This window comes from Coenobita brevimanus, chromosome 88 (genome assembly GCF_032717465.1).
Source record: "Coenobita brevimanus isolate Jiangsu-jjx chromosome 88, ASM3271746v2, whole genome shotgun sequence".
Classification (NCBI taxonomy): domain Eukaryota; kingdom Metazoa; phylum Arthropoda; class Malacostraca; order Decapoda; family Coenobitidae; genus Coenobita; species Coenobita brevimanus.
In genome coordinates, this window is record NC_137041.1 from 31,073,899 (window position 1) to 31,086,673 (window position 12,775).

The window sequence follows — 12,775 nt, forward strand, 5'->3', positions numbered from 1 at the left end:
AACACCTTATGCTATACAGTACAAGAACAAAATGTAATAACACTCATACTCAAATTACACAGCAGTTAGATGGCTGGAGACTTCCTGAGCACTCACAATAATAACAACTGTACAGGGGAGGACAGAGATGTGAGCAAAATGAGGAGTAGATCTAAGTGGCAATTAATGTAGAGACTGAGCTCATTATATAGGGGCCGGCAGAGCTTGATACAACTTGTAAGAAGGACGCGCAAATGAAGCCAGAGGGGACAAAGAGTTGACAATCCTGCTCTGAACAACAGAAAGAACGACTTACTCTACTATAAGGGAGGACGGGGGAGTGAGGTAGAACACGCTCGTGATCGAACATGCAGCATACTGTACGTTAGAATTACACAAAGGATGATGAAATCATAGGCTATGTAACACCTCCCCACAAAGAAAAAAGAAATTTACAAAGGAAATTTCTTATTTAAAACAATCTGTCTAAAGTCTAGATAAGCAATCTGCAATAACATTTTCTTTTCCCTTGACATGTTGTATGTCTAATGAATACTCCTGAAGAAGTAGACTCCATCTTGTCAATCTCTGATTTTTATCTTTAAACTTACTAAGGAATTTCAGTGGGTTATGATCGGTATAAATGACTATGGGGTCAAAACCAGAACACAAATAAAATGAAAAATGCTGTAAACCTAAATCAAGGCCAAAAGCTCATTCTCAATAGTTGAGTAGTTCTTTTGAGGTGGAATGAACTTCTTACTGTAATAAGATACAGGGTGTTCAATACCCTGATCATCCTCTTGCAGCAAAACAGCCCCAGCTCCTGTATCACTTGCATCAACAGCCATCTTAAAAGGCTTAGCAAAATTTGGAGTAGCGAGCACTGGCTGACTTAATAGGATAGCTTTAAGCTTGTTGAAAGAGGATTCACAGTTATCGGTCCAGACAAATTTAACTCCTTTTTTCAGTAGGTCTGTAAGTGGTGATACAAGAATTGAAAAGTTAAGAACAAATCTCCTGTAATAACCTACCATTCCCAAAAATCTTTGTAGCTCTTTCCTACTTTTAGGTCTGGGAAGATCACTTATAACCTGAACCTTAGCTCCTGGTGGTGCAACAAATCCATCACCAATTACGTACCCAAGGTACTGAACTTTAGCTTGACCAAACTCACGCTTTGATAAATTAGCTACAAGATTAGCCTGAACCAAACGCTCAAGAAATTTACTGACATGGCATAGGTGATCTTTCCAGTTGTCACTGAAGATTAATACATCATCAATATAAACAACACACCCTGCCAAACCCTCTGTTACAACATTCATGAGCTTCTGAAATGTGGCTGGTGCATTCTTCATACCATATGGCATTACAGAACATGCAAAAGTCTTTCCTAGTGTTACAAAACATGAGATCTCCCTAGCACGTTCAGTCATAGGTACTTGCCAGTATCCCTTTAACAAATCAAACTTACTTATGTACCTAGCCTTTCCGATCTTGTCTATGCAATCTTCCACGCGAGGGAGAGGGTAAGTGTCTGTTTTGGTTATCTGATTAACACGTCTGTAGTCAATGCAAAGCCGCTGTGACCCACCTGGCTTAGGGACTAGAGTGACAGAACTCCACTCGCTCTGACAGGGCTCAATCATCTTGTGGTCCAACAGGTAGCCAAGCTCCTTCTCGATGAGAGGAACTTTCACTGGGTTCACACAGTAAGGAGGCAGTTTAATAGGCTTTGCATCTCCAACATCGACATCATGCATCAACACAGTGGTTCTTCCTGGAGTGGCACGGAACACTTGCGGGTACTCCTGCAGTAATGCCGAAAACTCCTGCCTTTCCTCAGGAGGAAGATGAGAAAGCTTAGTCTGGAGATCATTCATGATATCAGGATTCTTCCCCAAATTATCACTCAGGCTCATGCTGCATGGGAGAACTTCACTTGCAGACTCGGGTGGAACAGCTACAGTGCAGACTGGGTTATTTTCGTCCCGCCTGTGATATAACTTTAGCATGTTGATGTGACAAAGTTGCTTGTTCTTTCTACGATCTGGTGTGGCGATGACATAGTTGACATCACTGAGTTTCTTCTCCACGAAATAAGGACCACTAAACTTGACTTGAAGAGGTTGCCCATGCACTGGTAGCAGAATCAAAACCTGATCTCCTGGCTGAAAGTGGCGTAACCTGGACTTCTTATCATACCAAGTCTTCATCTTCTCCTGAGTAGCTCCTAAATTCTCTCTCGCCAGCTGTAAAGCAGTGGACAGCCTTTCTTTGAACTTCATCACATACTCCAGCAGGTTGACGTCATCTTCCTCCGACAGCCAACATTCCTTGAGTAGCTTAAGGGGTCCTCTTACTTCATGGCCAAACAGTAGTTCAAAGGGTGAGAAGCCCAGTGATTCATTTGGAGATTCTCTTGCGGCAAACACAACGAATGGAAGACCTTTATCCCAGTCTTTCTGATGTTCCAAACAGTATTTCTTGAGCATCGATTTGAGTGTTTGATGATATCTCTCCAACGCTCCTTGGGTCTGGGGATGGTAAGCTGAAGACGTGATCTGGGTGATGCCCAACTCTTTCAGAGACTGCTTGAAAACATTTGACATGAAATTACTTCCCCGGTCTGACTGTACCTCCTTGGGTAGACCAAACTTTGTGAAGAACCCTAGCATTTCCTTAACCACGTTCTTTGCTGAGATATTTCTAAGTGGAATGGCTTCAGGATAACGAGTAGCCATATCAATCAGGGTCAACACATAAGAAAATCCTGAAGAAGTCTTAGGAAGAGGGCCCACAATATCCACCAACACACGGGTGAAAGGCGCCTCAAAAGGAGGAATGGGAACTAGAGGTGCAACCTTTTCGGTCTGATTACACTTCCCCACAACTTGACAGGTGTGACAAGACTTACAATACCAGGAAACATCCCTGAAGATACCTGGCCAGTAGAAGTGTTTCAAAATGCGTGCCACAGTCTTCCTCACTCCAAGGTGTCTTGCCAAACTGGAATCATGAGCCACTCTAATGATATCCTGCCTACAAACACGAGGGATGACAACTTGATGTACAACCTCCCATTCACAGTCGGCTGATGCTGTTGGGGGTCTCCACTTCCTCATAAGTACTCCTGACTTTATATAATAACAAGTAGAAGCACCAGCTGACTCTTCCTCACTGCAAGCAGAGTTAGCTAGACCTTTCAACTCAGGGTCAGCAACCTGCAACTCAACCAACTCTTGACCAGACAAATTATCAACACTACGTGGTACTGCCTCATCTGGTGAGTGGTCCAAATTAGCAAGAAAAGTGTCAGCTAGGATAACATCATCATCATCATTATCCTGTAAGTCACCAGTAACTTTAGACTTAGCCCTAGTGACAGCACATGCAGGGAACACATCAGGGACATCACAATCCTGGGCCGCAGCCACTGGCTCACTAGACAACTGAGGAGCTGGACACACTTGACTTCCACCAATATCATTTCCAAGTAAGAAAGTTACACCTGACATTGGGAGTGTCTCAACCAACCCAACCATAACGGAACCATTAACAAAACTAGACTCTAAATTCACTCTGCACAGAGGGACAGAGAAGTAATTATTCCCTACACCTTGTAAGATTACAGTTTCATCAGAGGAATTAACATTAGAGCCTAGAACACTGGTCAGCATAAGGGATTGGCAGGCACCTGTATCACGATATATTTTAACTGATTTCCTGTCATTACTGTCCAGAGGACTGACAAAACCATCAGACAGGAAATTAGCACATGAACTCTTGAGAGTGTCACCCACGTTACTGCTCAAAAGAGGAGCTCCATCATGAGAATTTAATTTACCCCTCAAAGCAGGTTCAGTTAACTCAGTTAAAGAATTCTGGGTACTCTCAAGGGTGGACACTAGACCAACTGACTGAATATTTAGAGACTCCTTTTTGTTCACATCACGCTGTCTCCTGAAACATTTCTCCGTAGTATGACCAAGCTTACTACAATAAGTACATTTACTTTTCTGAAATCTAGAGGTGAAGCTGGTATTTACTTCCTGAGAAACATCATCTTTATTCTCTTTCCTGTTACCTGTACTCTGAGTAGAGGCAACGTACTTACTCTCAGCTTTCCCTTTTTCTTTAGAATATCTCTTGTGAGTGAGAACATATTCATCAGCTAAAACTGCAGCATCAGACAAATTATCTATTCTTTTCTCATCAAGATAAAGGCTTACATCTTTATTAATACACCTTTTGAAATCCTCCAGCAAAATCATCTGCTTAAATTTGTCAAAATCAAAACCCACATTCTTAGAATTTAACCACTGCTCTAACAGATCTTCTTTGATTTTTGCATACTCAACATGGGATTGCTTATCTTGTTTATAAGTTGTCCTAAATTTTACTCTATAGGCTTCAGGAACAAGCTCATAGGCCTTAAGAATCAAGCTCTTAACTACATCATAATTATCAGATTGATCTTGAGGCAAAGATGCATAAGTTACTTGAGCTTTACCGGTGAGAACAGTTTGAAGGAGTACTGGCCAATACTTTTTGGGCCAATTAAAACCTGTAGCTACCCTCTCAAACAACTGAAAATACTTTTTTAAATCAGATTCATTAAAAGGAGGGACAAGTTTAACATTTTTAGCCACATCAAAATCATCAGAGCTAGATGATCCAGTCCACCTTGTTTCATGCGATACTCATGGTCTGCCTGAATCCTAGCAATTTCAATTTATGCCTCCTGAATACGGGCCTGAGACTCAGCCTCCTTAGCACGTGCCTGAAACTCAGCCTCCTTAGCATTTGCCTGAAATTCAGCCTCCTTAACACGAGCCTCCTGCAGGGCTAGCTGTAACTTAGCTAATTCAATCTGCGGTTGCTCATTTGGAGTAGTTACATTAAACAAGCTTTCATTAATCATGTCAACAATTTGATCTTTAGAATGATGAGAGCGAACAGCAATTCCCAATTGCTGAGCAACAAGCTTAAGTTCATTCTTTGTTCTGTTTTCTACATCACACACTGTTTGCCATTTGACAAAAAATCTTTGGCTTCATCAAGTGTAGTAATAGTAGACATCATGAATAAATCACAGTCACAAAATATCAAGCAATATCCTTATGATAATATCCTGAATATCCTGATAAGAGGTCGCCAAATTTATGTTACGGAACAGAGAAAGATAATGTACACTTTAAGTGAGAATACTAAAAATCACTTCTGTCCCGTAAAGTTCCAGGTTCAAAACAAAAGAGTTAGGTAAAATTACAAGTTAAAGTTTAATGTTCAAACTAACAACAAAACATTCAGGACTCATAAGGATAATGTAATGGCAAAAAACAGGTTAAATATATGGTTAACTGCAATAGCCTCTATTAACACGAAATTAGCAAGAGTAAATTTATCTAAGTCAGCCCTGATAAAATGAAAATACCAGATAATACTCAGTGAATGGAAGATATATTATTACAGATACAAAATATTATTAATAATGACTGACATCCAAACTTTACATTAATCACAAAAACCTCACTAGGCCTACAAATTAACACCTTATGCTATACAGTACAAGAACAAAATGTAATAACACTCATACTCAAATTACACAGCAGTTAGATGGCTGGAGACTTCCTGAGCACTCACAATAATAACAACTGTACAGGGGAGGACAGAGATGTGAGCAAAATGAGGAGTAGATCTAAATGGCAATTAATGTAGAGACTGAGCTCATTATATAGGGGCCGGCAGAGCTTGATACAACATGTAAGAAGGACGCGCAAATGAAGCCAGAGGGGACAAAGAGTTGACAATCCTGCTCTGAACAACAGAAAGAACGACTTACTCTACTATAAGGGAGGACGGGGGAGTGAGGTAGAACACGCTCGTGATCGAACATGCAGCATACTGTACGTTAGAATTACACAAAGGATGATGAAATCATAGGCTATGTAACAATATATATATATATATATATATATATATATATATATATATATATATATATATAGAGAGAGAGAGAGAGTCACTAACTGCTTTCTTTTCCATTAAACCTCACTGTATACAAATAAAGATCATAATTATGTTTCAAGGAGACATGTCTATCCCTTAACCCTTCATCCTACGCGACTTATTTTGTGCCTAACTCCACAGTATCCTTGAGTATTTTTTGTCGATGCGAGGTTGAGAAGACCACTCCTTTCATACTCTAAGTGGGTCTCAAGGCTTCGTAACACATTCATTAGCGATTTATTTCGGGTGATACCCCTCACTAAATTCTTGTACGTTTCTGGTTCAAATTGTTATTATAACTCCCTGCATCGTCCCCACTTCCTTTCAGTATGTGGTTCTGACAAGCTGTGTGTGTGTGTATGTGTGTGTGTGTGTGTGTGTGTGTGTGTGTGTTTTCCAGCCTCAGCATCCAGCCGTGGTGGTGACAGACGGCCATGCTGAGACAGTGCTGACATACGGAGAGCTGCTGGGGGAGGCTCAGAGACTAGCTACCGCCCTCGCCCGCCCGCACCCGCCCACCATCGCTCTCGTACTTTTGCCGAAGGTGCCGCAGTGGTGGGTCATCAACGTGGCCGCGGCGTGGTGCGGTAAGCATCGCACTCTTGTATTCCACTCGACGGAACTGGCCCACTTTCACAATTTTTTTAATACTTTTTATTTAACTTGGGTGCTGGAGAGGGACGCCTTCTCGTGGTGGTGCCGTACTGACCGGTTGGCTCTGCTGCTTTTCAATGCACTCTTGCTTTCCAAAATTCTCCTTTGAGGGGCTAGAGAATGTAGCTGAGGGACTTCTGTATATTGGTGCCACCACATGAAGGCGTCCCTCTCCTCCACCACTCACTGCCATTGATGCATCCTATCCTTACCCCGATGAGAAAGGTCTGTCCTTATGTAAATAACTATATGTAATGGTTTTCAACGGTATGTAGAAATATAATCACATGATCAAGCTGTCGTACTTAATCACTAATAGCTGTAATGTTTTCACCTGCAGCGATGAAGTAGAATATATGCAATGTGGCTGACTGCTTGAGAGAGGCAAAATAGAATAAATGCTGCTACTACTACTACTACTACTACTACTGCTACTACTACTACTGCTGCTACTACTACTACTACTACTACTGCTACTACTACTACTACTACTACTGCTACTACTACTACTACCATCACTTAACTACTACTATCACTACTACTACTTTTTTTATGCGAGGAAGAAGGAACCAAAGGCTGAGCCCGCAGTAACGTTCCTTCCAAGAAAGAAACAAAAACAGTACAAACGAGAGCCATATTCAAGATCCATTGATTTCGAGATGCCTGGACACACTGCGTTTGAAAGACGGGAGATAATAGGAAATAGGAAATACAGACAGAGGGAGACAGTCCGAGAGTTGACCTGTTACATAAATGGAAGATTGGGAATAACGGTTAACTCTTGCATTAGAGAGTTGGATAGCGAAGGGATGAGAGTTTGTTGCCAGATGGGTGCTTCGCGCCCGTCATAGAGGTGGAGGGATGCAAGCAGACAGTTCAGAGGAGCAGTGATCATTGAAGTAGCGATAGAAAAGAGATAAAGAGGCAACAGCGCTGCGAAGAGACTGACGTTGAAGGGAGCCAGTAAGTGGAGGAGAGTTGATGAGATGAATAGCCTTTGACTCCACCCTATTGAGAAGAGCTGTATGTAGGGAGCCTCCCCACACATGAGAGGTGTTCTCTAAACAGGGGCGGATAAAACTCCTGTATAAAGTCAACAATTGTGCAGGAGTAAAGAAGGCACGGAGTCGGCTTAGCACACCCAATCTCTTGGAAGCAGATTTCACAAGAGATGCAATATGACCTTTGCAAGATAAGTCCCGTGTGAATGAAACCCTAAGCATGTTCAAGGATGATGCAGGATTGATTCGAATATTATTAAACATTAGTGGGTATTTCTGTGGAATATTTTGACGGGTTGATAGGTGTAAAAACTGAGTCTTTGATGCACTAAAAACAAGATTATTTTTACCCCAGTCAGAGATACAAGCCAAGTCAGACATTGGGTGTGCTGTAGCCTCATCCCTTGTTTGTTGAAGTAACTGCTGAGATGGACGTTGCGGGAACCGAATGAAAAGGTGAAGGGTGGAATCATCAGTGTACGAGTCGATAGGGTAGATGTACAGCTTATAAGATCATTGATGAATAAAAGGAAGTGAGTTGGTGATAGGACAGAGCCCTGAGGAACACCACTGTTAATAGATCTAGGAGAAGAACAATGGCCGTCTACAACAGCAGCTGTAGAACGACCAGAAAGGAAGCTTTAGATGAAGGCACAGATAGCAGGATAGAAACCGTAAGAGGGCAGTTTGGTAAAGATTTATGCCAGACACGACCAAAAGCCTTTTAGATGTCAGGTGCAATGCCAAAGCTTTCGCCAAAGTTCCGAAAGGAGGAGGACCAGGAATCTGAAAGGTAGGTGAGAAGATCGCCAGTGGAGCGTCCCTGATGGAACCCATACTGACGATCAGAAAGAAGGTTGTAATAGGAAAGATCCTTTAAAATTTCTGATAAGAATGGACTCAAATACTTTTGAAACACAGGATATTAAAGCAATTGAACGATAGTTAGAGGGTTGGGAACGGCCACCCTTCTCTGGGACCGGCTGAGTGAGAGTAAACTTCCAGCAAGAAGGAAAGGTGCATGTGGAAAGACAAAGACGAAAGAGTTTACCTAGGCAGGGTGTAAACACAGAAGCACAGTTCTTGAGGACAACAGAAGGGACCCCATCAGGCCCATATGCCTTGTTAGTACTGAGGCCAGTGATGGCAGAAAATACTGCTACTACTACTACTACTACCACCATTACTACTACTACTACTACTGCTGCTGCTACTACTACTACTACTACTACTGCTACTACTACTACTACTACTACTACCACTACTACTGCGGCTACTACTACTACTACTACTACTACTACTGCTGCTGCTGCTGCTGCTGCTGCTGCTGCTGCTTCTGTTACTACTGTTACTACTACCACCCAAATACTACTATTAACGTTACTACTGTTGCTGCTGTTACTCTTCTGTTACTACTACTACTACTACTACTACGACTACTACTGCGACTACTACTACTACCACCCGACTACTACTATTAACACTACTTCTGTTGCTGCTGTTACTCTTGTGTTACTACTACTACTACTATTACTACTACTACCACCATCTGACTACTACTATTAACACTACTACTGTTGCTGCTGTTATTACTACTACTACCACCACCTTGCTACTACTACAACAACAAAACAACAACAAGAACAACAACAACTACTACTACTACTACTACTACTACCATCTGACTAGTACTATTAACACTACTACTGTTGCTGCTGGTACTGATACAATTACAACCATCTTTCTGCTGTTGCTACTACTACTACTACTACTACTACTATGACTACTACTACTACTACTAGTACCGCTGCTGCTGTTCCTGCTACTACCACTACTACTACTATGACTACTACCTCTGCTACTGAAACAAGAACAGCAACAACAACAACTACTACTACTACTAGTACTTCTACTGCTAGTACTGTTACTACTACTGCTACTACTACTACTAGTACTTCTACTTCAACTACTTTTTTTTTTTTTTTTTAATCACCTCCATCCATTGGGGAATTATATTGTGAAGATCAAAGCCAACCTTCCTAATACAGTTCACCATTTGGAGTTGTAATGTGAAGGTGAACACTAACCCTCATATTACAATCCGTTGGCCCCAAGCACGCCAACGGCTGTGGTTACCAACCATCTACTATTACTATTATTATTTTATTTTATATTTATTGATATTACAGTGTAAATAAAGACATTAAACAATTGGAGTCGCTGGTCTATGTGACTCTCGACCACTGTAACTTCGTAATCCATATCCGCCAGAGAGAGAGGCCTGAGGGCTGATGATCTTGTGCCCCTGAGACATAGCAGAGCAGACCTCACGAGGGAGAATGACAGTCAACATCTCATCCAGGCCATAACAGAACTCTCCGGTTGACGTTTCTTCTCAGAAAGAACCTCTGCCAGTCTCGAGTAGAATCTCACTGCCTCTGGATCCATCCCACCTGATGTTGTGGACCATGGTCCACATGTTGGATCCTTTCTTGATAATTTCTATTTTTTTCTTCTTCATTCCTTTTATGTGCTGCAGCTTCGAAAGACAGTTCACGATGACATGCTGCCATGGGATTGAATATCCTGATGTCAAAGAACGCCCTCTGCCCATGTGTCCAGAAACCTCGAGCACTGACATGCACTCTTCCATCATTTGATGTGTTTGCTGTTCTGCGGGTGAAGTGCTCGCCGTCCAGGGGTAGCAGAGCTGGCTCAATCGTGACATCGTGGCATTTTTCCTGCAGCATTTTAGCAGTGAGGTCGTGTACTTCATGATCATGGATGCAAACAAAGCCTTCCTTCTTGCATACCACTGCATGGTTTGCATCAAAAGCAGTGCCACAGGCACAGTGTTGAGGTAGGTTCTCTATTGGCCACCCATATCTCAAGGCTATGGCGTCAATAAATTCTTGTTTGTTGGAGTGGAAGCCTTTTGCCTTGAGAGGCAGGGTTGTGAGCCAGTTCGATGCCCCAACCTCCTGTGCAATTTCAACTCCTCTGCACTGGTCTGGTGTTAGAGGTTCGATTATGTGCTGCAGCTGGTCTTTTTGTCTTGCTTCACGCTCCTTGCTTATCTGTGTCTTTATGTCTTTCTGCCTTTGGTGGTCGATTTCACTCGTCTCAACCTGGGCGCAGATCTTCTGTGACAAGGATTTGGTGAGCCTGAGTGAATTTCTGTGTTCGTAGCTTGCCACGGCTACTGGATTTATAATGACAAGGCCTTCCATCCTGGGTGGTAGTGCTAGAAGGTTCCTCTCTTCTGGTGTGGGGATGTGGCCATTGGTTAGAGATGGGAGGAATGAATCCCTGATTGCATCCTCCAGTGGTTGTAGCAGCAGCTCGATGTCTGGTATGGTCCTCATCACGAAAGTCTACTTGTACTTTACACCATAGGTAAATGCACTGTATGCTGCATGGGGTTCTGTTTTTGCGTGGCTGAATAGTGTATGAATTTCTTCTAGCCATGTCTTTACCTTATCACTCACATATTTGTCTTTGAATTCATTGGTTCCAATCACAGCCCCTAGATGCCTCTGACCTTCCTTGGTCACTATCACGTTTGTGCCTCGAAATGCTTCCTGTGCATCTTGATAGTAAGGTGGTTTCACGATCAAGATGGACTTACTTGCATTAGGGTAGTAACCTATTTCAGGGCCATGAGATGTTACAAGGTCCCACCATTTCCTCTCATCCTCAACCTTGCCAGCACCCGTGAGATCATCTGCATAGGCTGCCTGTTTTACATTGGTGGCCTCGTATTTGATCTGTTATTGCAGCACTGTCATCGCCAATGCGTAGATAGCCATGGCAACGGGGTCCCCCTGGGTAGTTCCTTCTGTGAACTGGATTACACTGACATCGTGAGCAGATGTCTTACCCACAATGTAGAGGTCTGCTGGTTCTTTGTAGGTGTTTTCCATATACTGGGCAAATGCTGGTCATTTAACTTTGATATTGTGCAGCATTACCTCCCGATTGATGGAATTAAATGCATTTGAGGCATCAACTAATAATACTGCCTGACAGTCTTCTTCCCCCAGTATTTTCCTCATGGAGTGAACTGCTGCCTTACCTCCTGCCTGCTGGTCTGCACACACTTGGAGGTTGCCAACTCCCTGCTTCACATCATCCTTCACCACCTCCATGATGCATTTTCCTATAATCCGTCTTAAGACTGCACCCACCCCGATGGGCCTGCATCCAGGATTCTTATCAAGGGGGATTAGTCTGCAAGCCGTCAGTGCTTCTATGTTACTGCACTGACTTGAAGCCAGCTTCCTCGCCAGTGAGGCAATGGTGTTACACAGGTCTGTTGCTGCCTCCCCAAACTTGGTGTTACTGAGGATTACTCGCCAAGATTTTGCATCCAGGCCTGATGGTCCTGCCCCTCCCTGTGTGTGCATTGCCTTCTGCCACACCATATATCCAGTTATCTTGTCATATATGATGGGACTGGGAGAAGTGTAGTTGCCATCAAGCTTTGACTGGGCACTTGCTTATCGTGCAGTCAGGTGTTTTTCTTTTAGATGTTGCATTGTTTCATCTGTCAGGTCAAGTACTCCGTTTGGTGATTCAGCTGACAGAGACTTGTTGCCATCGAGACCTTCCCCTGTCTCATCTCGCTGCCAAAAATCCTTACCACATCGTTGGTATTCTGATTTCTTCTGCCTCAGTTGTTTATTCTCATCTGCAATGCCCTTGCTTCCTCAAGTAGATTGTCGATTTCACCTCTTTTCCATGTTTCAATCCGCCTTTGGATGGCCTTAATATTTTCTGCAATGCTAGCTCTTGGGCGGGTCTTGTTGAGGAAGAGATGTGGTATTCGTGAAAAAGACCTTAAGAGAGAATGAGGCAATGGGTATGTTATTGTTGTAGTTGGCTATCAGGCGAGTGATTTCCTTGATCATGTCAGTTGCAGCATTGCATTTGGGAGGTTCAAAAAGGTTACTTGAGGACCATCCAACTATTTCACTATATGTGGTGTTCACCCAGGTTACTGCACTTTCTCGGGATTTGCCCATCCAGTATGTGGGACGACCTTCTCGCACAGACCTGTGAGGCTGTTCTGCTTCCTCTTTGTTTGTGTCACTACCGTTCTGAGGACGTATAATACCTGGATGATT

General features: G+C 42.8%; 1 protein-coding gene across 1 annotated transcript in view; it reads left to right on the forward strand.

Moving 5' to 3' along the window:
* Positions 1 to 12,775, forward strand: part of LOC145411249 (acyl-coenzyme A synthetase ACSM3, mitochondrial-like) — a 111,056-nt gene that overhangs the window by 19,797 nt on the left and 78,484 nt on the right. Inside the window, exon 7 of the mRNA XM_080281316.1 lies at positions 6,395 to 6,581. Within this exon, the coding sequence (XP_080137442.1) occupies positions 6,395 to 6,581 (187 nt within the window). The remainder of the gene's footprint in view (positions 1 to 6,394; positions 6,582 to 12,775) is intronic.